This window comes from Salarias fasciatus, chromosome 16 (assembly GCF_902148845.1).
Source record: "Salarias fasciatus chromosome 16, fSalaFa1.1, whole genome shotgun sequence".
Classification (NCBI taxonomy): Eukaryota; Metazoa; Chordata; class Actinopteri; order Blenniiformes; family Blenniidae; genus Salarias; species Salarias fasciatus.
Window position 1 is genome coordinate 22,929,943 of NC_043760.1, and position 26,687 is coordinate 22,956,629.

General features: G+C 42.6%; 3 protein-coding genes across 3 annotated transcripts; 2 read left to right on the forward strand and 1 right to left on the reverse strand.

Moving 5' to 3' along the window:
• Window positions 1-54: 54 nt before the first annotated feature.
• LOC115402652 (ATP synthase subunit beta, mitochondrial-like) lies at window positions 55-3,121 on the reverse strand. Its single transcript, XM_030111152.1, has 10 exons — window positions 2,966-3,121; window positions 2,295-2,468; window positions 2,021-2,195; window positions 1,712-1,833; window positions 1,429-1,613; window positions 1,182-1,340; window positions 975-1,097; window positions 683-895; window positions 397-598; window positions 55-311 (listed from the first exon to the last, which is right to left on the reverse strand). Exons 1-10 carry the CDS (start codon window positions 3,069-3,071, stop codon window positions 214-216), a joined length of 1,557 nt encoding a protein of 518 aa, XP_029967012.1. The 5' UTR covers window positions 3,072-3,121; the 3' UTR covers window positions 55-213.
• A 4,981-nt stretch (window positions 3,122-8,102) lies between these two features.
• col28a2a (collagen, type XXVIII, alpha 2a) lies at window positions 8,103-22,427 on the forward strand. The gene is made up of 35 exons (XM_030111151.1): window positions 8,103-8,235; window positions 8,782-9,356; window positions 9,926-9,946; window positions 10,087-10,146; window positions 11,197-11,250; window positions 12,156-12,200; window positions 12,293-12,319; window positions 12,397-12,441; window positions 12,546-12,590; window positions 12,873-12,926; window positions 14,525-14,593; window positions 14,683-14,751; window positions 14,875-14,943; window positions 15,936-16,004; window positions 17,101-17,169; window positions 17,290-17,358; window positions 17,452-17,520; window positions 17,645-17,716; window positions 17,815-17,883; window positions 17,986-18,057; window positions 18,134-18,202; window positions 18,292-18,360; window positions 18,449-18,517; window positions 18,601-18,669; window positions 18,759-18,827; window positions 19,001-19,069; window positions 19,289-19,357; window positions 19,446-19,526; window positions 19,660-19,695; window positions 19,783-19,819; window positions 20,360-20,917; window positions 21,027-21,322; window positions 21,425-21,647; window positions 21,757-21,948; window positions 22,031-22,427. Exons 1-35 carry the CDS (start codon window positions 8,103-8,105, stop codon window positions 22,036-22,038), a joined length of 3,669 nt encoding a protein of 1,222 aa, XP_029967011.1. The 3' UTR covers window positions 22,039-22,427.
• An 877-nt stretch (window positions 22,428-23,304) lies between these two features.
• Window positions 23,305-26,506, forward strand: bbs5 (Bardet-Biedl syndrome 5). The gene is made up of 12 exons (XM_030111965.1): window positions 23,305-23,455; window positions 23,689-23,771; window positions 23,847-23,912; window positions 24,151-24,200; window positions 24,348-24,475; window positions 24,566-24,701; window positions 24,931-25,026; window positions 25,329-25,391; window positions 25,480-25,614; window positions 25,800-25,883; window positions 26,070-26,093; window positions 26,190-26,506. Exons 1-12 carry the CDS (start codon window positions 23,394-23,396, stop codon window positions 26,289-26,291), a joined length of 1,029 nt encoding a protein of 342 aa, XP_029967825.1. The 5' UTR covers window positions 23,305-23,393; the 3' UTR covers window positions 26,292-26,506.
• Window positions 26,507-26,687: the final 181 nt, after the last annotated feature.

Genomic DNA, 26,687 nt, shown 5'->3' on the forward strand with positions numbered 1-26,687 from the left:
ACACTAGATGTCAATGATGTCAACACTGCAACAACAAACAAGACACGACAAAAGTTGTACATATATATCACAATGTAGAGTTTAATTTTTTTCTTCATATTTCCAGAGAAAAATGGAACTACACCATACATACTTAGCATGACAAGTTAGAAGTTCCTCAAATAGAAATCATACTGTACAAACGAAGGTTCTGTGATCTTACAGAGAAATCATTTAGGAATGTTCCTCTGCCAGTTTCTCAGCCTTTTGGACGACCTCCTCGATGGGACCCACCATGTAGAACGCTTGCTCTGGCAAGGCGTCATATTCGCCTTTGAGAGAGAAAAGCAAACATCAACACTACAAGTTTAAAATCCCAAAGCAAAAGCATGTTTCTGCATTAAAGCTTCATTTTACCTCCCAGAATGCTCTTGAAGCCCTTGATAGTTTCCTTGAGAGGGACCAGCTTGCCCATGTGGCCAGTGAAGACCTCTGCCACCTGGAAGGGCTGAGACAGGAAGCGCTGGATCTTCCGGGCACGGGCCACGGTCAGCTTGTCTTCCTCAGACAGCTCATCCATACCAAGGATAGCAATGATGTCCTGCAGTGATTTATAGTCCTGAAGTGGGAACAACATAGAGATTAGGTTTAGGCTGATTTGGATCAGGGAGAAAATGTATCATCAGCAAGCAGGAATACTCGCCTGAAGAATTTTCTGCACGCCGCGAGCAACGTCGTAGTGTTCAGACCCAACGATGTTGGGGTCCATGATGCGGGAGGTGGAATCCAGAGGGTCCACCGCAGGGTAGATTCCTAGCTCAGCAATGGCGCGGGACAGCACAGTTGTTGCATCCAAGTGGGCAAAGGTTGTGGCTGGAGCAGGGTCGGTCAAGTCATCAGCTGGCACATAGATGGCCTGGAACAGCACGGGTTTAGGGTGCATGACGCAAACAAATCTAAAAATGTGCAGAAATGTGTGTTTCCTATCATCTCACCTGCACAGAGGTGATTGAGCCTTTTTTAGTGGTTGTGATTCTCTCCTGCATTGTGCCCATATCAGTGGCCAGAGTGGGCTGGTAGCCCACAGCCGAGGGGATACGACCCAACAGGGCAGACACCTGAAGGCCGAAGAGGAAAGAAAATATTGAAACAAAAGATGTGCTTAAAAGGTTGTATTTTAATGAGGGTGTCAGACTACAAACCTCTGATCCAGCCTGGGTAAACCTGAAGATGTTGTCGATGAAGAGCAGCACATCCTGTCCCTCCTGGTCACGGAAATACTCAGCAACAGTCAGACCGGTTAGAGCAACCCTGGCACGAGCGCCTGGAGGCTCGTTCATCTGACCGTACACCAGCGCCACCTGAGGACACAAGCAACTAATTAATTTAGCCCGATACTGAAATAAACCTGATATACTGTCCTCAGTTCTCTGTCACTCAGTCTGTCACCTTGGAAGTGGTATCCTTCAGGTTAATGACTCCAGACTCGATCATCTCATGGTACAAGTCATTTCCTTCACGGGTTCGCTCTCCCACTCCGGCAAACACGGAGTAACCACCGTGAGCCTTGGCCACGTTGTTGATCAGCTCCATGATCAACACAGTCTTCCCCACACCGGCACCGCCGAACAGGCCTGAAAGAAAACAATGCGCACATTCAGAGACCATCAAATGTCTCCAGGAGCCATGATGACGACAAATAAAAATCCAGAGTGTAAACTTATTCACAAACCGATCTTTCCGCCCTTGGCGTAGGGTGCCAGCAGATCTACCACCTTGATGCCGGTCACCAGGATCTCCTGCTCCACACTCATGTCGGTGAACTCAGGGGCTTCAGCGTGGATTGGAGCCGTCCTACAACAGAGCAATATCTATTTTTATCCATGCTAATCAATTAAAAAGCAAAAAAAATCCATAATTCCAGTACAGTATTAGTATTTTAATTGATAATATAGTGAAGATTTATAAAGAATTAAGAGTTTGATTTGCAGATCGTTGCTTTTGAACCACTGATACCTTAATGAAGTAATTACATCCTTACTGTTTAGTACTAATTGGACCTCTCTCATCAATGGGCTCTCCAATGACATTCATAATCCTGCCCAAGGTCTCAGGTCCAACAGGAATCCTAATGGGGGCTCCGGTGTCCAGAACCTGCTGACCACGGACCAGACCTTCTGTGCCATCCATGGCGATCGTCCTGACGGTGTTCTCACCTTAACAAACACACAAAGAAAGTCCGTAAACACTCTGTGGCGCTGATATTCACTTGCCGAGTTGCATTTAAACCCGGTTGGGCACATCGGCATAATTACCCAGATGCTGTGCCACCTCAAGCACCAGGCGGCTCTCGCGTCCAGACACCTCCAGCGCATTGAGGATGGGAGGCAGGCCTTCATCGAACTGGACATCCACCACGGCACCGATCACAGCCACTATGCGGCCATTGGCCAGACCTGCTTGAGCAGCTGGAGCAGCGTAACCCCTGCCTGAAAGGACAAGGACAGAAAGATGGCAGTGAGAGGAAACCAATACAGGCTGCATGTGACAGCAGCACCCAGACTTCAGAAGGAAACGCCTTGCAGAGAAAACATAGTGATAAATACATACGATCTGAAGTGACATAAAACTGATCATTAGTGACAAGTTTTCACATTTTAGTGTTTTTCAGTTTTTATCATTTAAAATAAAAGTGACAGACTAGAGCTTCAGAAAGTGTGTCAAACAGTGACTTCTGAAGTTTCCTGGAAGGTCAAAGGTTACTAAGAGTAAACAAACGCGACAGTCTCTGCATGAAGCATAAAACATAAGGAAAGGCATTCACTCTTCAATTATCCTTGCTTTTATAAAGAAAAAAACACAATTGCTGAATTTGAATGAATGAACATTGTTAGAGCTGGAGCTGCGTCGCCGCTGCCAGAGCAGTGCAGTGCAGTGACATTGCATGTTGGCAGGCGTCTACAGTCAGTAAAATAGTGTAACTCACTCGAATAGAGAGCCGCATGTCTGCCGCTGACCGTGTTCAGAGAGCTGAGTCCGGGCTTCAGAGCCCGCAGAGCTCCGCTGCAGCACCGACCCACCGCGCCCAGCATGGTTAAGATGGCTGAAGGTGAGACACAGCTGTCTGACGATCACCCGCAAGCTCGCCCGGTCGAGCTGAGCATGCGCAAAACTGCGTGCCGCTAGAGGGCGACGCAGATCTCGCGCTGGCTTTGTATCAGGAAGTTAACGCCGACGTCACGAGTCATGTGACTATGCATTTCCGGGTCCGTCGAGTTTTTTTCCCCAGTGAAGCCAGGAGTAGAGAATGCTGCAATGTTGGGTTCCACTCTGTAGAAATCGTCCAGAAGCTTACCTTTACCAGTGATTTTATCGTCTTTGTAACGATGCAACAACAGGAAGAGATGGCTGCAGCTTATCAGATAAGAGGAAAAACATGATTGGTATTAGTAGATCCGTAGTGTATCCGGCTAATCATGAACCCACCACCAGCACTGCACCAGTGTTGGCTGTTGTGTTTACATCGCTGCACAGACATGCAGCGTGTACCTCTCTCTCGTTTTAAATGTGTTTTGCACACACAATGCATCATGAAATTGTATTACAGACCCCCACCCACCCGTGTGAGACATGCTAAGCATGCAAAATGGGTGTATTTCAGCCTTCAGTTAGGCAGATCCAGTGTTAGCATTATCAATATTATTGATTTATATGTTATCTGCAGCAGTTGCTAAGATTTTCTCAAGGATTTGCAGTTGGCATTTCCCAAAGGCTAAGGATGCAGGTCCATCATGATTTGCCTGGAATGAGAACAAGTTCTCTGACTTCCCTTTTGCAGATGGCAAAGCTGGATCTGGTCAGAAAAGAAAAAGGTTAATAACTGTAAAACCGAACGATCAGGATCCAGCGTGGGTCTGCAGCTACTGGTACTGATGGAGACAGCTGTGGATCAAGTTGACAATGAGGTCAATGTCCTCAAAGCTGAGAGTTTGTCTGTCCTCTAGATGGGCATGTTGAGAAATGAAATTGAGATGCTGAAGAAACTGTATGCTACAGTAGGCAATCATGGCAGACTGCAGCATCCCAGATTAGCTCCAGCCTGGAGATACGATTATACAAGGGTTTCAGCATCTGTGATATTTTGCCATAAGGGGTTTCATTGAATAGCCCATCTTTCCTTGTCAATGGTCAGCTCACTCAAGAAGAAGTGGTGAAAAACAGACAGCTCCCCAGTGCCCCATATGGAACGGTCAACTCAGAGACTGAAGTCTTTTCTCATTTTGAATTGAGGTGTGTGCTTGTTTAACAAGCCTCCAAATACTGACACTCCATATGAATGAAGCGATATAACATTATTGTGATGTTTTCAATTAATAGCTTGACAGTAATTCATTACATAACTCACATCCATTTGCAACCTGGAACTATGATGAGTGAAATAAAGTAAAATCCATGAAGTGTCTGTGCCGCTCATTAGCTGCAAGTCAACAAGTGAGTGAAGGAGCAGAAATCATACAAAACAAAAACAATGCAGATTTGAAAACATTGTTTCAAGATCTCTTACCAAGCAAAATTTACTTGCTGCATGGGCAGAAAATCCCATGAGTTTTTAGAGAAATTTTCTGAAATGTAGTGTTTACATCTTATATTTTGGCAGACCTTTTTTTGCAGTGCAACACTGAAATTGTACAAATGTTTTTCTATACATGATGGTTTCCCCGGAAATTCAAAGGGGTTAGTCAGTCAGTCTCCTCTGTAAGCGAGGAATAAAAGTAGTAACTGAGGTCCCAGTTTAGCCATAAAAAATGTATTAGAAAAATTAATACCTACTTAGGCGGTATAAATAAAGAATATATATTGATACTATTGACAACCCTAACCTAATCTAAACACAGTGCCGCTGGAGTACAAATCAGCAGCAGAGTAAGTGGAGTGCAAAAGACTCTGTTGTTCAAAGATCAACAACAGTAAGGTCAATAGTTGAGGTGCAAATTGTACCATGATGCTCCTTTTCAGTGTTTCACATGAAGTATCCATCTTTTCTTTCTGGGCAGTCAGAGAGTCCCACAGCCTCTCAGCTGTTGGGAAGAAGCTTCTGATGCTCCTCAGTCTTCTCTCTGAGGGAAGAGGGGCAACAAGTGTGTGTGCAGGGTGGGCGGGGTCCTTCAGTCTGCAGTCTCTCCTGTTTCTGCACTTTATGTTGTAGATGTCCGTGGTTTGGGGAAGGCTAACACCTAACAGGACATTATCAGAGAGAATGTATGTCTGTGGCAACAGAAACCTTAATTCCTCCTTTGGCTCAGTTCTGGTGATTTTTGGAAATGGAAGGTGGACAGGAATTTGAACAAACTGTGTGAGAGTGTAATTCACATGCTTGTGTTATTACCAGATAAGGTTTTTCATGAGCTAGGGGCCCTCGAGGCACACATTCATGCTTGGTCTTACGCACACTATTATCATTTCTCATACGCACTGCTATACTCAGGCTAAAGCAGTGTGTGTGAGGCTGGAGTAGTGTGTGTGAGAGAATAGCAGTCTGTTTCAGTGACTGTAGTGATATGTGTGGGCAAGTATCATGGTGTGTGTGTGTGTGTGTGTGTGTGTGTGTGTGTGTGTGTGTGTGTGTGTGTGAGAGAGAGCCAATAGTAGTGTCTTTACCCACATTCACCCTTAAATCCTCCTTATAACCGGATTGTAGGGTCAAATGGGTTGTAAATGCCTCGTATAAACACATAAGTACATCTGATTCAGATTGCACCGGGAAATGTTTTTTATTTAGGGAAAGCAGTTTTAATTTCAGCACATATTACTGAACACCTGTGGAAATGTGACTAACCTGTGGTTAGTCCTTCGGTAAGTTTTCCATTTATTTTCTTTTTCATTTTCTTCTATGGTTCACACTCAAAACTCTAATGTGCACTATTTACTGAATGACTGGGAAGCTCACTGAAAAACCGAGAAACCTAAATATATATATATATATATATTTTTTTTTTTTTTTTGGTTTGTTTGTTTTTGTTTTTTTTTTATAAAATAAAATCAATAAAAAAATAATTAAAAAATTAGTCAGTATTTAAGCATTAAGTATTTAATTTTAAATGATCAGAACTCAGGCTTCATGGGGTTGACATACTCAGTCCATTCCATCCAACATGTGTAGAATGTTTTTATTTGGACTTTTAGAGAACGACAGTTTTTCCAAGACATATAGTTCATGTATGATGTTGACCGTCAGATCCAGTCATCAATAGTCATCAAGAGCGAGTGGAGCATGATAGAGCCTTTTCACTTACAACCAGCAGAAATTGCTTTATTTTTTTAATTCAGTGTTACTCCACCCATCAGAAGTTGAAGAATACTGCCTTATGTGTTGCATTTAAATGTTGACTCCAAATGTGTTGTTGGTGTGTTTGTGAATTTCCTGCCAATAACAAACAATAAGTTGTCAGTTCCAGAAAATGTGACAAATGTGTCTTCATTGTTCTGTGATTTTGTTTAGAATTTACACTTTCCTTGTAACTTTCTACAATAGTAATCACTAGTTGGCACAACGACAACAGGGAACATAAATTAAAGCAGCTTGACAATAAGTTTCACAGCTTCAAGTAAAAGTACAACATGAAGGATTGTCATTCATCATCACAGAGACAAGATGCAGGGTGTTTCTTTTTCCAGGCCATCACTCAGGGCAGCATTCCTGCCTGTCACAAAGTCTCCCTACATTTACTTCTTGCCTGAAGCTTCGCAGTACAAAGCGTCTTCACCTCGAACGCAGCAGGCGTCACACTCGGCGGATCCTCAGCCATCTCTAAGCCACACCGGGAGAAGAGCGGTGAAAGTTCACCTCTGCTAGAAAGTGGTCAGACCTTTCAAGGTGAAATACCACCTGCAGCGCCCACTAATTCATTTAATGGAAAATATATTGCATGTCTCCTGTGCCGTGGTTTCTAAAATTTAAAGAAAAGTTAATTAAAAGAAGCAAATCAACAGTCAGCAATAAAAAATCTACACTTAGAGTGCAAACGGCACATGCAGATATTGATTAGGGTGACTTTGAGCTATCTGCTACTTATTGCTTGTTCTATGGGGGTGAACCAAAAAGCATTTAGTGATCTTTAACTAGTTCTACTACTCTCAGCTCTCTTCATCTACTAATTGTACTGTGATCTTCCTTTTGCATATTGTATGGTTTGTGTTTTTATCAATTTCAGGAATCTGATTTAAAAACACTTTTTCTACTCTCCCTGGCATTGCTTGATTGAACATTGAACCTTTAACCATTTTCCCCCCCAAGGCAGGGCTGTTATGGTCATTCCAAAGTCCAGGGCAGAGGGAAAGGTGACCAGGCCATTGCCATTAAACTTTCGAACCTCCTAATTCTGACATTTTGCAGGTATGAACAATGTATTATTATATATTAGTCCAGGCACCAATTTAACAATAAGCATCTGTGTCAGTACATTAAGAATTAGACGGTCATTTCTAATTATAAAAACAAATAAAGTAGCATTTGGCGCTTTAATTGAAACAAGATTAAGTGTGAGAAATGTATGATCCATTCATCATCCATGTACAATGCATGATATTAATAACTCTGTGGTATTTGAAAATGAGTTCCACTCTTGTAAATGTGTCGATCTCCTGGAGTGATCACAGAATCCCTGACAGCAAACCCCCAGAGAGCTGTTTTACTCCTTTAACTCATCCCAGCAGCCGTCCCCTGCCCCGGGGGGAGAGCAGGAGTGTTGGCATGACTCCATTGGATCAGGTCTGCCGGTGCCTCCGTATAAAGGAGGCGTGTGTGTCTTCAGGGTCTCTCACACTCGTCTCCTACAATGACTGGAACTGATCCTGCAGCACAATCAATGAGCTGACTTCAGCCCACTGTGGATGCTGGGTGCCTGCTGGTCCTATTAACTTCTCTCAAGTTTTTATTTTGACTGCATTGATTAAAAAAAACAAAAGACAACATTAGATTGGAGGATTCACAAAGGAAGTGAGTGACTGGACGGCAAACTATTTTTTGTTTTCAAGTTTTTACTGCAAATGACGCTTCACTTTTTTTTTAAATCACTTTGTGTGCAACCATAAAACTTTGTTTATTTCAGCAGGCATAAGGAAGGATGTCCATCTTCCTGACTGTGCTGCTGGCAGCAGCACTGCCCAGTGTCTGGAGTCAAGACTATCATCATGAAAGAAGAATTCACAAGAAATCCAGAGCCAAACCTCTGGTTGCAAATATTCAAGAAAGACAAGGTAAGACCAAAATTAAATGAAATACCGTGAATTAATTTTTCGGTAACACTTTACTTGAAGCCCCCCTGCATAACACATTATAAGTACATTCATAAAGCATTATAATGCCATTATAACATGTGTAGCTATAGTTATAAACATTCATAGATGATCACAATGCCAGGACCTAACCCTAACCCTAACCCTAACCCTAACCTTAATCCTATGTTGTATACTGCTGTATAGTGAGTTATAAAGCATTGTGATCATGTATTAGTGTTTATAACTACTTATAATGTGTTATAAAGAGGGGCTTCAAGTAAAGTGTTACCAATTTTTCTTTCATTTTATCGAAAAGTATTTAGTCCTGCTGCAATATATATTTGAAGATGGCAGACTGCTTTATTGGAACTTAAAATGTGTTTTATATATTGTACTCTTCAATAATTGCTCTTACTTACCGTGTCAAAAAATTAAAAGATAATTGAGTCATTTCATGAATGGGCTCTTGCAAAGCTCACTAAAGTGTTTGCTGACTGCAGAGAGTCTTGTTTTCTGAACTCACAGCCATTCTGGAGGAGGACTGTGGCCTGGAGGTCTCCTTCCTCCTGGACAGTTCTGAGAGTGCGAAAGACAATCACGAGCAGGAGAAGCAGTTTGCTATGAACATGGTGGACAGTCTCCAGGGCCTGCGCCTGCAGACCGGCCGCGGCCTGAGTCTGAGGGTGGCTCTGCTGCAGTACAGCAGCCATGTCATCACCGAGCAGACCTTCAGGGAGTGGAGCGGTCCGGAGAACTTCCGCACCCGGATCGCCCCCATCGTCTACATCGGCCACGGCACCTACACCACCTACGCCATCACCAACATGACCAGGATCTACCTGGAGGAGTCCAGCCCCAGCAGCATCAGAGTCGCCGTGCTCCTCACGGATGGCATTTCCCACCCCAGGAACCCTGACATTTTTACTGCCGTCGCTGACGCCAAGAACCAGGGGATCAGATTCTTCACCCTGGGAATCACCCGGACGGCCAACGAGCCCGCCAACGTCGCGCAGCTCCGATTGCTGGCCAGCTCCCCTGCCTCCCGCTTCCTCCATAACCTGCAGGACGAGGACATCGTTGAAAGGCTCGTCACTGAAATAGTGAGTATGAGGCTCCGTCTCTGAGCAGAAAACACTGGCGGCTGTCAGGATTCATCACTGCGGACGCAGGAACAGGCCTGCTCCCGCTTTGTGAAGAGGTGGAATGATGACCATGCTCTGGAGAAACAGATGAAGGAATGTCAATGACAGATCTGATCTGGAGCTTTACTTTGCTTTTTTAAAAAAACTGTTTGACATCTTCAGATTGTCAAAGCAAATCTGAGGGTTTTCTTTTTTGCTTTGTTTTTTTTGGCCTCCAGCCTCTCATTGCATTCCTTTCAGAAAGTGCTGTTGGGTTTTCTGTGTAGGGATCAGTGCTCACCCACGTATTAATGTCACCTTTCAGCATTTTAAGTGCAACTGCAATCAGTTACACTTATCTGTTGCTAGAAAGAGATTCTTTAAGAGATTAACCTGAACCAATCTTTCGACTTAACAAATGTCTCTTTTTAAAACATCTAACTTTTCAAATATGAAGAAAAGAGCTTGATGTGTATCTGTAATTTGCTTCATTGATGCAAACTCCCTTCAACATTTGCCATCTTTTCTCTTTTTTTTTTTTTTTGCAGACTGGCTTGGCCGATGAAGGAGTGAGTACATCCATTCCGATCACTATTCTTACCCTGCGGACATTTCACTTGCAATAATGCGTAATTGAGTGAAGTTGCCGGCTTGTACTGTACACAGCTTCTTTCCTGACAGTTAAAACAAGCGTGTGTCTTTTTTGAAGTGCCCGCTGGCTCAGAGATGTGCCTGTGAGAAGGGTGAGAGGGGATTCAGCGGCCCCGCGGTGAGTCTTGAGCCTCAAACTTTTAAAAGAAACATCACAAAACAAGGGAAAGCTTTCCTTTGAACTGTCACTGTTTCCTAACATCTTCTGCGGAGAAATTTCACAGGATCCTGATATTTTAGGAATGGTAATTGTGAAGCTTTTGTTCAGACAGGATAATTGCCTGCTTTCTCAGTATGGCCTCCAGGCATTTGCGCCAGCAGAGTGAGTGGATAGGTGGTCTCCACACAAATTCTCCAACCCAAATCTATGGCAACAGGAGAAGGAGAGGAAAGACCGTAGTCTGCCATTCCCAGAGAAATATGTCCGGTGACACTTTGTGTCCCGTCCCTTATTGTGCATTTCTCATGCAACGTGAGATGTCCCCCCTGGAAACAAGAGGCACCGCATTTTCAGCTCCGCTCCCTATAAAACTGGACCTTTGGCCATCGTAAATCTCACCTACACCCCCAACTGCTGCGGTCAGCGGCACCTCCAGGGACAGACCAGCCGCAACACCTGATGTTTTCTGCACGATGCTTGAATCGAGTCGCATCTGGACACCCGACAGACAGATTCAGACTCAGATCCAAGCCGGCGTTTGATCCCCGCTCGTCCTCGGACGACGGGCGGCCCCGGTCGGGGTTTCGGTGGCAGACGGTCGCGTTGCAGACGCACAGCTGTGAGACCAGGTGCTTTCTCCAAACGCAGATTCTTTGGATTCTTACACTCAAGCTAAGGGGCTCGCATAATTGCTCTCATTAGTTTAATGGCCACCAACTAGTGATTTCTCGTGGACGGCGACTGACACATGCCGTCCAGGTGCAGCTCACAACAATGACTCCTGGCCATGAGGACAAGATACCTCATGTCTCCTACTTTCAGCTGTCATATAGCCGCTGTTAAACATCAGGCCACTGACCTCTCTCCTCGCTCGTCTTTTTCCCACAATTCCTGCCTATAGAAAGCATATTTCACCATGACTCAGTCAGGATAACCATTGATCTTCAAATTATTTCAGCTTCTGACAGCAAGGATGCAAAATGTCTGAGGTTTGGTTTCGTTCTCCAGGGGAAGAAAGGTCGCCCCGGTGACGACGGCGCTCCAGGCCTGAAAGGGCAAAAGGTGCGTGGACATTTGAAATATGACTTCTTTTAGCTGGCGGGCGTCTTCAGCTGCCGTTTACCACCTGAATTCTTTTAGGTTAAATGTTGTCAGGCTTTTCCTGAACATGCTTATTTAGTGTCTGTAAATAAGTGAGAAAAATGTCTGAAAACTTATTGGACACAAGCTAATAATGAGCCCAACAGCTTCTGTGGAATTTCTGATTATACATTCAATATGCTGGAAAACTGTAACAAATATTGTGTGAATAAATGTGTGATTTATGTCATCATTGAAAAGTTATATTACAATATTCAGGTAGATGTTATTTTGTTTACATCTGTTCCGTAGGTATCTGAACAGATCTGCATAAAAACCATATAGGAATAACCTGACAGTTATTTGAAGTCATATACATTTATTTACACTAAAAGTGTAGTATTTCATTTTTACAATGCAAACTTCAGAGTTTTGTCATTTGTGATTATTGTGGATGTTTAGTAGTTACATGAATATTCAGTCCCTTTCCTCTTCTGTTATTTCCTCTGAAATATTGCATGTTTTCATGAATTCCTTTATTGTTTCACACCCTTTTTTTACCATTCTCATTCTGTGTTTCTCTAAAATGATCAAATCTAAATTTTAAATGCTGTCATAGTTTGTTTTCTAAATTATTTGGTTGGGAAATTTTCTTAATTGCCTCAGAATAATCGTGTTGCTCTATGATAACTGAATTTGATCGTTTACATTACTTCTTTCTATTCTCACGTCTTAGAAATCCTCCTCATTCAATTAATTCACTCAAACCTTTTATTGTATTCCTTTTTTTTCTTTTCACCAATTTATCTCTATAATCCAAATTATTTAACATTATTATTTAATAGTTAGATTTGATCGATTCAGTCTGTGTATTCCTTCCATGTCAGGGAGAAGCAGGATTAAGTGGAGTTCCCGGACGGGAGGGTGTTGAGGTGAATATCACCAACATTCATCTGCTTGTAAATTAGAAATGTTTTTGTCCTATTTGGGATTTTGATAATGTTTCAATAACTGTCATTCTCAGGGAAAACCGGGTTACAAAGGAGAGAAGGTATGCAAAAATTTACAATGAAAAACATGACGTTTGAAATCATTTGATGTGTTTCAAGCATTGCACTATCTGCACAGGGTGAGAGGGGCGAGTGTGGCACTCCAGGAGTCAAAGGAGAGAGGGTACGGCCACTCCTGATGAGACACATTCTGAATGTTACATTTTCAGATTTCTAGTCTTAAGCCTCATTTTGTGGTTTGTCTCCTCTGTGTTTGACGTTGCTCAGGGTCCTGAGGGAACGCTTGGAGCAAGAGGACTCAGAGGTCTGCAGGTTTGTAGAGTTAAACAATGATCAGATGTTGTGCATTGGGTAACATACTCACTCATCTCTTTATGTTCCACTAAACTGTCCATGAAAGCTTTAAGGCAGCTTTAAATCTTCTTTTTAGAATAAACACAAATAAATATTGTCAACCTTTTTCCACCTGTCCATTCTGAATATGGACGGATATGGATTTTCCAAGGGAATCAATGAAGTATACCTCGTGCTTAACGGATAATTAATAATTGTTGGAATTGAATCTCATGACGGCTGTGTGTGGTTCTGGTCCAGGGCTTACCGGGACCGCATGGAGATGCTGGACCAGAGGGCCCTCAGGGGAAGCAGGTCAGCTCGCTTTGACATCTTCATGCACGTCTGCTGTGACCTTTTATACGTTTCCTTTAATGATTAGTATAAGGAAGAGTTGGGACCTTCGGCACCAGAGTATTAACTCCACAGCTCAGAGCACAGAGGCGTGATTGTGTGTCTCCTGTGTAACAATTTGGCAATGAGCCCAAGTCTTCCGCATTATTACTGTTATTCATGAGCTTAGAGGGTGAAACACCAGCAAAAACATCCAGCCAGGGCTTCTCCTAATGGTCCGTATCCTGTTTCTAAATACAGATTAGGAAGTGCCTACAGCATCATCAGCTTCTACAGCAAGGAATCCAAAGACATAAGTGAAAATAAGCATGAGCAACGTTTTGCCATGTTTGAACCTGTAGGCTGCAAATAAACAAGAGTCATGGTGGTCCCTGAGGACTGTAGTTTGTTAACGGCAAAAAAAACAAGTTCCTGCAAGACAAGACTGCAAGATTTTCTATTTATTCTTTTTACTATTATAAATTAGAAACTATAAAACTCATCTTATGATGATGATGTGTTTTCCTCAACCTCAGGTAGCTTAATTTCTTCCTCCAGAAGCCTCGCAGTTTAAGGCATTGCACAGTAGCTTAGCTCTCTCTGTGCTAAAACACTGATGTTGTACCTGAAACTGAATGAAACCACTTTCCCAATTTGGACGTCACAGCAACCATAACCGTTCTTACTACTGAGGAGACATAGACATTACTACACACTGTATCTTGCAGCTGTTGTGGGTTTTTCTTTTCACTTTTCACTGTACAAACACAGATGTTTCTGACTATTAAATTTGAGGTTGTTCTTCTCCATCTCAAAGCCATAATTATACAATAAAACCTTCTGATCTGCCGCACTTCCTCTCAGTACAGGACAAAATAACACTCAAATCATGCCAGAATATGATACCTAATGAATGCTAAATGCAATGTTTCTTTAGAAGAAAAACGTGCAAATGAAACTGATGGAACATGTAACAAACATCACTCACAATATAAAATGACAGTTCAAATAAGGTGAAGAAGTGAATTCACAAATAACAGCAACATACATACCAACGTTGAGTAAGTTGTTCTCATTTAGATATTTGACCATACTGCAGACTCACAGTGAGAAAAGCCTGGGTTTAAATATCAGCCGGGTCCTTTCTGTGTGGAGTTTGCATGTTCTCCCTGTGCGTGAGTGGATTCCCTCGAGACACTCCGGCTTCTTCTATGGTCCAAAAACACACATGCCAGGAATCTTGAGTTTAAATGCAATTTTTCAACATTCAGTGTAACTTTTATGAATTCCGATATAATGCTCTTATGTTGTCAGTGTTATCATTGTCTCATGTAGGTTGATGTGATCCCATTTTACTCTAAACGTTCAAGAAGATCAAAATAATCATTTATCTATCTTTAATACACACTTTAACAAACTACGAGTCACTGAGTCCTGAAGCGTTTCCCAGCTCACAAGATTAACCTGAACAGGCTGGCAGAAGACTCTCAGGCTTCAAGCAGTGCATGTGGGAACTACAGCTGATGATCAAAGACCAACACACTGTCCAGATTTTAACTGTTTATTTGTTTATTTCACAGGGAGAACGAGGCCCTCCTGGTCCTCCAGGAATTCAGGGGGAAACTGGTATTGGACTTCCTGGTCCCAAAGTGAGTAATCTTCAATAAGGTATTAGCTTCATGGTCACCTTTCGTTAAGGTTTTGTTTTGAAACTGAACTCTGAACTCCGGGTTTGTAGGGTGACATTGGCTTCCAGGGCCGACCGGGTCCTCCTGGTCCTCCAGGACTGGGTGAAACTGGACCGCCTGTAAGTCACCTGTGATGTCCGTCCCTGAGCCAGCGGCAGATATGAGGAAATCCATGTCCTTTGTCTTTTGATTTGACACCGATTGACTGACATGTCCTATCTGTGTTCTGGTTTTGGTTACAGGGGCCTCAAGGACCACAAGGTATTCAAGGAGAAAAAGGGCCCCACGGCGAAGGATTTCCTGGACCAAAGGTACTGCAGGCTGGTTATGACTGGTGCCTTGGTAGTAGCGGTTTGGCAATAAGAAATTTTTCATAGCATCACAGAAAACACACCAACTACAACACTCTAATATAACTCTCTATATGTAGAATAAAAACATGTTTAACTATGAAAAAGTGAGAAACTACAGTCACATATTACTCAGTCATTGGATTATGAGGGTATGAAAGGGTGCAGCTAATGGATCCTTTCAGGAACTGGGTCATTCCAGAGTTCATAGCTGACACACATCTGTCAGAATGATCCTCTGTTCCAGCTCACTGAGTGACATCTCCGATGTTCATTCAAATGTCAAATGGCTCTTTTGGCTGTTGATACAGAAACTCTGCTTCCCTCCATGCTGCAACTTGCTGCGCCACACTCTGCTCCCAGATCAGGAGAACTGGGAGTGAACCTGTTCACCAGATCATTTAGCACCATAATCCAGGCTCTGCGTTAATCTCTCTTATAGAATCGTCGCCATGGCCACAAGCAGTGAAGGTTGTATAATACACAGATAGGAGGGGCATGTTAAAAGGGTTTTATTAATACCTGCTCACTGTTGCAGTTCAAGATCAAACATGTGGCGGGATTTGGCAACAGGAGTATATTTACGATGTTGCAGCTGTCTGAGTGCACTTCTGTTTGCCAAAGGTAGCTCTAGGAAAATAAATCCTGAAGCAGTTAAACACTTCTCATAGACATGTATAATTTCCTGGCAATTACACTGAAAATGTACTAAACCTGTCTGTGGGGATCAGATCATCTCCCTTGCTGTAGAACACATAAAAATAAAAATAAAAATAAAAATCATGCAGTCGAGTAATGTAGTGCCATTCCTTCTGTGTTGCATCATTTTGCATCAATGGCAACAGGAGCCAGCACGCTCTTCTTCCATACGGAGAACAATGCGGACTTGGCTGCGGACCAATCTCTACTGGCTGTGACGCAACTGACAGATCTGACCTGGTTCTGCTTCACAGGGGGACCGAGGGCTCCCAGGACCCAGGGGGCCCCGGGGCCAGCAGGGTGCAGGCATCAAAGGAGAGAAGGTAGGCTGTAAGGCTGTAAATCATTTCAACAGAGAGAAGTCGCTACTGCAGGTAAATACCAAACACAATAACGACATCCACGAGGAAGGCCGACAGTCCTCCAGGCTAAACATACAGTAAGAGCATTGTCTTAATAAGTGAGGGAGGAAGGAGGAGATGGCAGCGCAATAAATGAAACACCTGGTTATGATGGGAAAGCTGAAGGCAGCGATGAAGTGGCACTATAGTAATTGTTGGTACCTACACATAAAACACAGCTGTGGATGAATCTGTCACCAACGAAAGATACAATCACGCCTTTATAACATCGAAAAAGAATTCACTTCTGTCATCCTGACTCACCACATTGTATTTGTGCATATTACACAATTCAGGCTCTCACTTTTAGCGTCTGTTTATTTATTTGTTTGTCTGTTAGCTTGTTTATTCTAATTACAATCCAACATATTTTACTGTATTTGATTACAACATGAGACGCTGTTTATTTTAATATGAAATTATAAATGCTGATGACAGCTGTATAACGCATATCTACGTTTGAGCTAGAAAAAATAGTTGTGCTTCAAGTGTGTTTGAGTGTCAAATTCACTGCCACTAACAGGAACAGGTCTACAGTGGAGCATAAGTCATAATAAATCAGCACGAAATCAATATCTAATTTACTTTATAGAGTTGTCTTGCAAGTTCTGTAAATATACCATGTGTTCTTAAAAAGATCATGTGCATTTATCACTGTGTTGTTGCAGGCAGTGGAAATAAGTGAACACATTAAATCTAAAATCTTTAATGCATCCTCATTAAAGTGTGTAGCAGATGCAGAGCTGAATTATGGCACAATATAAAAACCTTCAGCCTACAGAATCTGTTTATATTATAATATCCAGTAGATGGTACTATAGCTCAACAAATATATCTATATTGACATATTTCTGCAATTTACCTGATCGGCAGTGTATTTACTTGAGGAGTGACTAAAGTGTCATTCAGGACAATAAGAACAAACCTTTTGTCTGATAGATTTACTTTGTTCATCACGTTGAGTAACACACTCAGAGGTGATGAAGTGATTGACATGATCGCTCTGCTCGGCCTCCAGGGTGAGTTTGGACCTCCAGGGCCGACCGGGCCGACTGGTCTAGCAGGAGTGGGCTTACAGGGGGAGAAGGTCAGTTAAATTATTTCCCTCTGAATGTGACATGAATACACACATTTCGCTGAGATGCTCGAACAAACGCAGTATCAGCACAGAGTTCATGGATGATGCTGATTGATCGGTGTTGCACAGGGAGTGGAGGGACCGAGAGGTCCGCCGGGCGCCAGAGGACTTCCAGGAGAGGGTTTACCTGGACCCAAGGTCTGTCTGGATCACAACATGGTTCACTCCATCACGTAGATCAGAGAGGAACTGTATCATGAGTTCGACTAGAAATTAAGTTTTATTCCACAGGGAGACCAAGGTCTGCCAGGAGAGCAGGGTGCTCCAGGAGAGAGAGGAGTAGGAGAACCTGGCTCAAAGGTAACAGATTTTATATCCTGATCACAATGTGCCAATTTCCTCTTTCACGTCAGTGTATGGGAAGTACCAGAGTACAAAGTTCATTTAAAACACAGATACAGTTTATATCACTCCGTGGTTGCAGGGTGAACCTGGAGCAGCAGGACTCGGCGGCCTTCCTGGCCTTCCAGGAGAAGATGGAGCTCCAGGACAAAAGGTGACATGAAAGAGTGACCAACTCTCGGGTTACAATGAGTCGTAAACCATCCATACCGATGCTCTGGTTCAAGTCACCAATTCTGTTTTCACTCTTAGGGGGAACCAGGTTTACCTGGTTTGAGAGGCCCTGAAGGAGCGCAAGGGATTGGTTCTCAAGGCGAGAAGGTGTGAGTCAGTGACTTGTGTAGAGGACAATCGAATCACGATACAGTAGAATCACAGCAAACCTCAACTCTTCAAATGGCCTCTCTGGGTTCTCTCTCCTAGGGCGACCAGGGTCCGAGGGGCATCCGTGGCTTACATGGGCCTCCGGGGATCACAGGACCCGCTGGGCCCAAAGTAAGTAGAGAAAGGGATACATGTTATATCACAAATTCCCTTGATCTTGATTTTCTTGGTAATTTTTACCCTTCAGGGCGAACGTGGGGTTCCGGGCCAGCTGGGCATGCCAGGGCTGCCGGGACGGTCGATATCAGGTCCAAAGGTGAATCATCATGGTGGCAGGCAGCCAGAAATTTTGCAAAGCATCAGTTTCCGCTTGTCGTGGCTTCACCTCTGCTGCCCTGTGTTCAGGGGGATGCTGGTCCTGCTGGTCCTCCTGGACATATTGGGGAAACGGGGCATGGACTACCCGGTCCAAAAGTAAATGGCACTTTATGTTTATCAAAAGATTTCAGGATTAATATCTGTATGTTGAGCTGCCCCTCACCACTCAGTTGTCGTCTACCAGGGCGAGCGTGGTCATCAGGGATTACCAGGTCCTGTTGGACCTAAAGGCGAAGGCAGCCCTGGCCCTGTGGTTTGTATATTCAAATTCAAAGAAATCCTGATGAAGGCTCTGTGCAAGTTTCCTTTGATATGCAGTATCTTTGTTTTTTCCAGGGTCCTCCTGGTTTGCCAGGTTTACCAGGTGAACCGGGTCCTGAGGGAGTGGGAATTCCTGGTCCTAAGGTTTGTGCCAACTCATGTTCATCTTCCACCTTTTGTTCATGATGTGTATTAATGGAAATGCTCTTTTATCAATGTCATGTCTGTTCAAGGGAGACATTGGCTTCAGGGGATTGCCAGGTTTGCCCGGGCCACCAGGAGAGGGACTACAGGGTCTCACAGTAAGAAACACTAAGAAATCATAGTCCAAAATGTGCCCTGTGTCACAGCTAACGATATAACAAATATTAGTTTTGGTTAAATGTGATGTTAGAAGTTGCTTTACTTATACTGATGTATTTTCTTTATTACATGTAACTCAATCATGACTGTTCCTTCTCTGCCATGTTTGAAGGGTAACGTTGGACGACCAGGACCTCCTGGCCCCACTGGACCTCCAGGAGAAGGAATTCAAGGTCCAAAGGTGAATTCATTTAAAAAAAAAAAAAAAAAAAAAAAAAAAAACTGTGACTGCAGTAGCAGGAAAGGAGATGTTTTATATTTAACTGATGCTTGATGTGTTGCACAACAGCCTTAATGGAGAACCTGTCTGCAGGGAGGAAAAAACTATAATTTATGGCTGTTTTAAAAGTTGGAACTGTTCTCTGTGTGATCCATTAAAAAAAAAAAAGCTTTATTTCAGGGTGAGCCAGGACCTCAAGGCATGACTGGGCCGAGAGGGCCTCAAGGCGATGGATTTCCTGGTGTGAAGGTGATTGATTTATATATATATGTTACTTGCTATATACTTGCTATCTAATACATGCTCTGAATGAGTCATTAATCCTTCATCACTGCAGGGTGATCGTGGATTACAGGGTGAGAGGGGAATGAAGGGCACAAAGGGAGATATGGGAGATCACGGAGTCCCTGGTGAATCGGTAAAACAGATAATAAGTCTTGAAGATATTTGCGTACAGTCATTTTCTAGAGGAACTGTAACTCCATAATCTATTGAACTCAAATACACAAGACCGAATCGTGGCATTATTTTCCTCATTTCTCTAATTCCAGGGCAGGCCAGGCGCAAAAGGCGAACCTGGCCTCACGGTGAGTTCAGTTAATCAGCATGTGTTTGAACATTCAGCATACATGAACAGAGACGTTTCATTTTAATTCTTATCATGTATTTTTCAGAGAGAAGACGTTATTAGACTGATCAAAGAAATCTGTGGTAAGTCTTACAAGCTCAGTTATTATTATTATCACTAAATACACAGGGTCCGAGTTACTAAAGGCTGGTGTGTATAAACATGGGCCCAAACCTGATATTGTGTGCACACACACGTGAAAGCTGATCTCCTAACAGTGCACTGTGGATCCTGTTAACCTTTATGAATATGTTAGATCGCCCATCTCTTCTAGGTCACAGAAACTACTGGGATGAGTTTGCCAATAGATTCATTTACAATGTGCAGAGTGACTTACAACTGAAAATGTCAGCGTCCCCATTTAATGCATATGAAAAGAAAGTCCCAACTAATTTAACCTTCAGCAGAGATGCTGCTGTTATTATGGTGAGAGGCTTTTACACTGCTGGCCCCCCATGACTTTTGTTTGTGGACTTCATTGTAAGATGCTGTATGTGTTGTACCTCCTCTTACATCTTGCAGTCTTCTCTAAATGTCTGCAGACACAAAAATTAGCATTTAGCATTAAATAAATGAGAGAACCAATCAGTGGTCCAGCCTTAACTGGAGCTTGTTATTTTCAGGCTGTGGCGTCAAGTGCAAGGAAAGCCCGATGGAGCTGGTGTTTGTCATCGACAGTTCAGAGAGCGTCGGCCCAGAGAACTTTGAAATAATCAAAGACTTTGTCACAAGGTTGGTGGACGGGACGACAGTGGGACGCAACACCACCAGAATCGGTCTGGTCCTCTACAGTCTGGATGTCCAGTTAGAGTTCAACCTGGCCCGCTATGTGAACAAACAGGATGTCAAGCAAGCGGTCAGGAAAATGCTGTACATGGGTGAAGGCACTTACACCGGCACTGCCATTAGGAAGGCCACCCAGGAGGCGTTCTTCAGCGCACGCCCGGGAGTCCGAAAAGTCGCCATCGTCATCACCGACGGGCAGACAGACAAACGGGAGCCGGTCAAACTGGACATCGCTGTGCGAGAGGCTCACGCTGCGAACATTGAGATGTACGCACTGGGGATCGTCAATTCCTCCGATCCCACGCAGGCCGAGTTCTTGCAGGAACTCAATCTCATTGCTTCTGACCCAGACAGCGAGCACATGTACCTGATCGATGACTTCAACACACTGCCAGGTAATGATTACAGCCCCGCGTTTTGGATACCAGTCTTTCAACAGTGTGTTTAGATATGAGTTTTTAAAGTGCTCAAACATAACTTTGACCTCTACATTTACCTCCTCAGCCCTGGAGTCTCAACTGGTCAACCAGTTCTGTGAAGACGAAAATGGGGCCCTTATTTACAATCGCATCACGAATGGCAACTGGAACGGAAACAACGGGCTCAGTCCTAATGGAAACAGTAGATATGGGGAGCATGCTAACGGATATAATGGCTATGGAAATAATGGTTTTCCTCATGGAAACAACAGGAACGGTTACAATCATGAAGAGGACATCCAAAATCAGAGACGCACGAGCAGCCGAGGGCGTGGAGACACTTTCACTCTGCCTATCAGTGCGGACCCCCTCCCCGTTCAGGTCCTTGCAGAAAAATCCTCCATTCTGTGGTTGAATTGCTTTTTCTCCTGAGCTGGATTTCATCACTATATTGAAGTGGTTTGTCTGTTTGTGTGACTGCAGATGGTGGAGGATGACGATGGTGAGGATTTAGATATAAGGGCCCGCGTGCGGACGAGTAGCACCATGTCTGTCAATAAAACGACACTCTTATCACCCCCGAGAGAAAGCTACATATCCAATAAGGCAGACTCATCATCTTCATCGTCGTTGTCATCTCAGTCCTCATCCTCATCCTCAAACTCTAATCAGTTGCAGCACGTAGTGAGTGGAGTCCTGCCTGAAGGTAAGTTTACACTGTCCTAAAAAAAAAAAAAAATGCAGAAAATAAACCTGTATGGAATTGATTGGTTGGTCCTAAAAAATTAAAAATTCTTTCAATATTTGCTCCTCAGAGACCCCTCTGCTTGACCCCCGCTGTAACCTCAGCTTGAGCCAAGGTTCCTGCAGAGACTACAGCATCCGCTGGTACTACGACAAGCAGGCCAACGCCTGCGCTCAGTTCTGGTATGGAGGCTGTGGTGGGAATGAGAACCGCTTTGAAACAGAAGATGAGTGCAAGACCACTTGTGTTCTCTTCAGAACAGGTTTGTTTTTCATTTTAAGAAACACATAATTCTTCTTATTTTTCCTTGTCTTTTCTAAATGTTTTATTTTTCCCCTTCACAGCTGGATGAAAACAGAAGAATCCATTCAAAGCTGTTTTGAACGTCCTACAGTCTGCTGCCTGATAAGGTTAATGTGATGCATCTTGTCATTTGTGTGCAGGAGATCGAGCTCTTCTCTAACACATCTGTCTACACACACAAAAGCTGTTTTTATGCAATAGACTGCTGACTTGTTGCTAATCAAATAATTTTACTGACCGATTGACTCCTACAACAACTGACTTTATTACCTCAGAGACATGATGTTGTGTTTAAAGCTCCATTCAAGGTTTTAAGTGACAATTCATGAACATTTGAAAAGCAGTTGGTATTAATCTGTAGCTCTTAACCTTGGTGCTTTACATAGAACATGAATATGCAGCTTTTCTTGCACAACCACAGAACTGAAAGATTCTGTTTTGCCACATAACGAACATGCCTCAAGGATATTGTTTTTTTTTTTTCTATTTTAATGTATTGTTTCATAATAAAACTGGCAGCTGTAATAAAAGGTCATTTATTTCATGATGCTACTTTCAGAAGTCCACTGCAAAGTTTAAATTGACTGATTGTCTGCAGTATGTGCATATCTGCATATAGGATTTTTTTTAAATAAAAAAAGTATTTCAAAGGTTGTCTCTTTTCTATTTGTTGTGAAATAACCAACATGACACTTTTACCACTGAAACCTTTTGTGATCACATTTATGTCTGACCTAAATACTGGATATTCAACAAACTGTAACCATCAAGCATGTAGCTGTATAAATAACCAAATGTTTACAAAAGATTATCTATGAAAGTTCAAGTAAAAGTTCAAATTTGGTCTAATTTTAAAAAATGCTCTTGAAAATTCAGATTTTTTAAAATGCTTTCTTATTTGTTATGATGCACAGGTCTACTGGATTCATCTCTTTGTATTCTATACTTTTGGAGTTCTAATGTTGTAATAGATCAGAATTCTATAAATCACTGATTCAGGAGTCACATGACTTTAAAACTTTTAGCTGTAGGAGCCACTGAGTAAAAATTTATCTTATTTTATGCAGGGAAAAAAAAGATAAACTACTAAAAGGAATATGACTATTATTTCAGCTTGTATAGCTCATAGTGAGATATTTATTGATTTTATTACAAAGTTATTCTGACTCTATATTCTATACCTGACGTGACGTATAATTAATAAAACTTATTAGTAGGAAAGAGTTGTTGTAGTTGTAGAGGAAGTGCCTGTAAAACATGTGTCCCTTCGGCTTGCCGTCCGTTGCCATGGTGATGATGACGCCGGAGAGTCTCTCTCAGATTAGCTAATGTAGCATCCAGCTCGTACTCTTTCTAACAAATACAGTCAGCTAAAGGAAGCAGCGTAGTTTACTGTCTGTGGTCATGGCGTCTGTTTTAGATGCTCTCTGGGAAGACAGAGACGTCAGATTCGACATAACTGCACAGTAAGTTAATGCTTGATTTGAAAATGTTTCACACACGGTGAGCTAATTTAGCTGAGCCAAGCTAATTAGCTCATCTGATAGATAACAGACTCGCCTGTTGCTACAGTGATGTATTCCAAGCTGCGATATTCACCTTACCTTTTATTTTGTAGTTTTGTTATGAATGCATATCTGTGTAAACTTGGTAAATGCGTCATTTCTGCATAGCTGTCTCTAAATATGCTGTACTACAGGCAGATGAAGACACGTCCAGGAGAGGTGCTGATCGATTGTCTGGACTCGATCGAGGACACGAAAGGAAACAACGGAGATAGAGGTGCTTTTATTACAAGACTATCTGGATTATCAATATCTGGGTGATTACCGATATTAATGTTGACTTTCCTCGCAGGACGACTCCTGGTGACAAATTTGAGGATCATTTGGCATTCTTTGGCTCTGCCCAGAGTCAATTTGTGTGAGTACACCTGTCTCCAGCAGCTGCGTTTTTCTACTCTCTCCTGTAAAGATGCGGTATTGTGTGTTCTTTAGTAACTGATATTTTTAGATATTGTTGTTTATGTCTTGAATCATTTACTTCTTTTGGGGATCACCGAAAAGGACTTAAGCTATGATCAGACATGAAAAACAACATTTTTGATACTGTTGTGTGCCGATTGTGCCATTGACATTAAGGATCTCTATTCTTTTTTTAGCTGTGGGGTACAACACCATCATCAACATCACCACAAGGGCGGCCAACTCAGTCAGTGAATATTTGTTTTACCTCTATGCCTGTTAGACATTTTGTTTCAGTCAGTTTTCTTTCCAGAAGTATTTGTTTAGCAATAGTTTTTACGTCTCATTACATACATTGCATTTGCTCATTTTGAAAATCATCTCCCTTTTCTAGAAATTGAGAGGTCAAACTGAAGCCCTGTACATCTTGACAAAGTCCAACAACACAAGATTTGAGTTCATTTTTACAAACGTGGTTCCTGGAAGTCCGAGGCTCTTCACATCAGTCATTGCTGTGCACAGGCAAGTCAGCTCTGGAGGCTTCAGACAGTTCTTTCAGTATATCGTACTTTAAATACGCGTGCTACTAAGTTGATATTTGTTTTGTTACAGAGCTTATGAGACTTCGAAAATGTACCGGGACCTGAAATTGCGTGCTGCTCTGATTCAAAATAAGCAGCTGAGACTCCTGCCTCAGGAGCAAGTGTATGATAAAATCAACGGAGTGTGGAATTTATCCAGTGATCAGGTAATCGCATCACTGCTGAAATGTGTTTTTTCTTCCAGTTCTGCTTTAAAGCCCTTCAATCTAGACTGTTTTAAAGATAATTATTTACTAGAGATACACTGAGTGCGAAGATATTGGGAGTATTTGTGTAGAGCTGCCTGCTTGCCCATTCTCTTGAATGTTATGTCATCAATGGAGAGAATTTGCTGCATGTTAGACTCAATTTACTTTCCTCGACTGTTTCTTTCAGGGTAACCTCGGAACCTTCTTCATCACTAACGTGCGGATTGTGTGGCACGCCAATATGAACGAGAGTTTTAATGTCAGCATTCCTTACCTCCAGATTGTGAGTATGACTGCAACACTACACATCATTCAATCAACCAGTTGGCAGAACTGATACTTGAGATGTAGATTGCTGCTGTTAAAACTGTTATATGAGGTTCACCTCTTGATATCTGTTTGCTTCATGTTTTTCATCACAACATGATTTATACAGTTGTGTTCTACCTCCTTGTTTTGAGGGTATTTTTCCAGCAAAGCCTCCACAGAAATCAGACATTAGAAACATGATTTTGTAAGATTATGTCAAATCTAGATTAAGATGTTGTGGAATATGTATCTAATTCTGTTGTTTCTCTTTAAAAGTGGTCTATCAGAATACGAGACTCCAAGTTTGGCTTGGCCCTGGTGATCGAAAGTTCCCGCCAGGTAGCTCTGCATCACTTTCTTCCGCCGGTTCCTTCTCTTGGCTGCGGTCCTAACAATCCGCATATAAACACTGTCTTTGTTGATTTAGAGCGGAGGATACGTGCTCGGATTTAAAATAGACCCGGTGGATAAACTTCAAGACGCACTCAAAGAAATCAACTCCTTGCACAAAGTGTACTCGGCCAATCCGATCTTTGGAGTGGATTATGAGATGGAGGAGAAGGTGGGTCACAGGGTCAGAGTCAGAGGGCATGTCAGTCAACATGAAGCTATGAAAATACAGCACATGCCTATTTTTGAATTGACAGCTGTGAGAATGTCCATGAACACCTTCGATTATTTTAATGGAGCTGGATTTTGCCGCCGGTGGTGTTGTCATAGCTGTGTTTGTCCCAACAACGTTTTCAGCCCCAGCCGTTGGAGGAGCTCACCGTGGAGCAGCTCCCCGATGACGTGGAAATTGAGCCGGACGAGCAGACCGACGCCTTCACTGTGAGTGTTTCTACCTTTACATGCGTTACTCCTCAGGGAGTCGGAGGTTTATTTTTCAGACTCTAAGAATAGCCTTTAGCTAATGCCATGGCTGTAATGACACAAACACACATTTCTGTCGCGTAGTGCTCATGACAGTGAGAATGTCCTGCTAAAACACACCATTCTGTCTCTCTTTGCTTACAGGCCTACTTTGCTGATGGAAATAAGGTAAAGTTTAGCAAACGAGATATGTAAAATATCTGTAAACTGTGATGTGCAGCATGCTATACTTCAAAATATAACTCATTTATTGTCATTCCAAAGCAACAAGACCGCGAACCGGTTTTCTCTGATGAGCTCGGCCTCGCCGTGGAAAAACTAAAGGACGGCTTCACACTTCAAGGCCTGTGGGAAGTCATGGGTTGAAGTACAATGAAATCTCTATGTATTCCAGATGTATAGTGTATATGTACATGTAAACTAGAATATTTATTTATTTATTTATTTGTCAGATCAACAGCTGTCAAGTTTTAAGTAATAAAATGTTGAATGAGGTGTGTGGCATTGATTGTATATGAAAGCTTTTATAGTGAATTAAACTGTTGTTCTTGTTTAATTCTAATAAACATGTAAATACATGACTTGGGGTACTTGTCTTCAACGTTACAGTAACGGATCATCGCATGGAGTCAGTAGGTTTTTCTGGCGTCTCAGTCAAACCCCGACTGTGCTGGACGTGGAAAGAACACAGTGATCTCAGGATAAGGCCCACGAGTATTTTAAAGAAAGAGGACAGAGTGTCACCTCCTGCTGCAGCAGCTG

Bases quoted from the DNA above. Each gene is read 5' to 3' on its own strand.
- bbs5 (XM_030111965.1), top strand. From the start codon at position 23,394: ATGGCGTCTGTTTTAGATGCTCTCTGGGAAGACAGAGACGTCAGATTC. The intron at 24,702-24,930 runs GTAATCGCATCA...TGTTTCTTTCAG, and splicing joins GGAATTTATCCAGTGATCAG to GGTAACCTCGGAACCTTCTT. The intron at 25,884-26,069 runs GTGAGTGTTTCT...CTTTGCTTACAG, and splicing joins AGCAGACCGACGCCTTCACT to GCCTACTTTGCTGATGGAAA.
- LOC115402652 (XM_030111152.1), bottom strand. From the start codon at position 3,071: ATGCTGGGCGCGGTGGGTCGGTGCTGCAGCGGAGCTCTGCGGGCTCTG. The intron at 2,196-2,294 runs GTAATTATGCCG...GTGTTTGTTAAG, and splicing joins TGAGGTGGCACAGCATCTGG to GTGAGAACACCGTCAGGACG. The intron at 1,614-1,711 runs GTTTGTGAATAA...GTTTTCTTTCAG, and splicing joins CGCCAAGGGCGGAAAGATCG to GCCTGTTCGGCGGTGCCGGT.
- col28a2a (XM_030111151.1), top strand. From the start codon at position 8,103: ATGTCCATCTTCCTGACTGTGCTGCTGGCAGCAGCACTGCCCAGTGTC. The intron at 18,203-18,291 runs GTGAATCATCAT...CCCTGTGTTCAG, and splicing joins GGTCGATATCAGGTCCAAAG to GGGGATGCTGGTCCTGCTGG. The intron at 18,670-18,758 runs GTTTGTGCCAAC...TGTCTGTTCAAG, and splicing joins TGGGAATTCCTGGTCCTAAG to GGAGACATTGGCTTCAGGGG.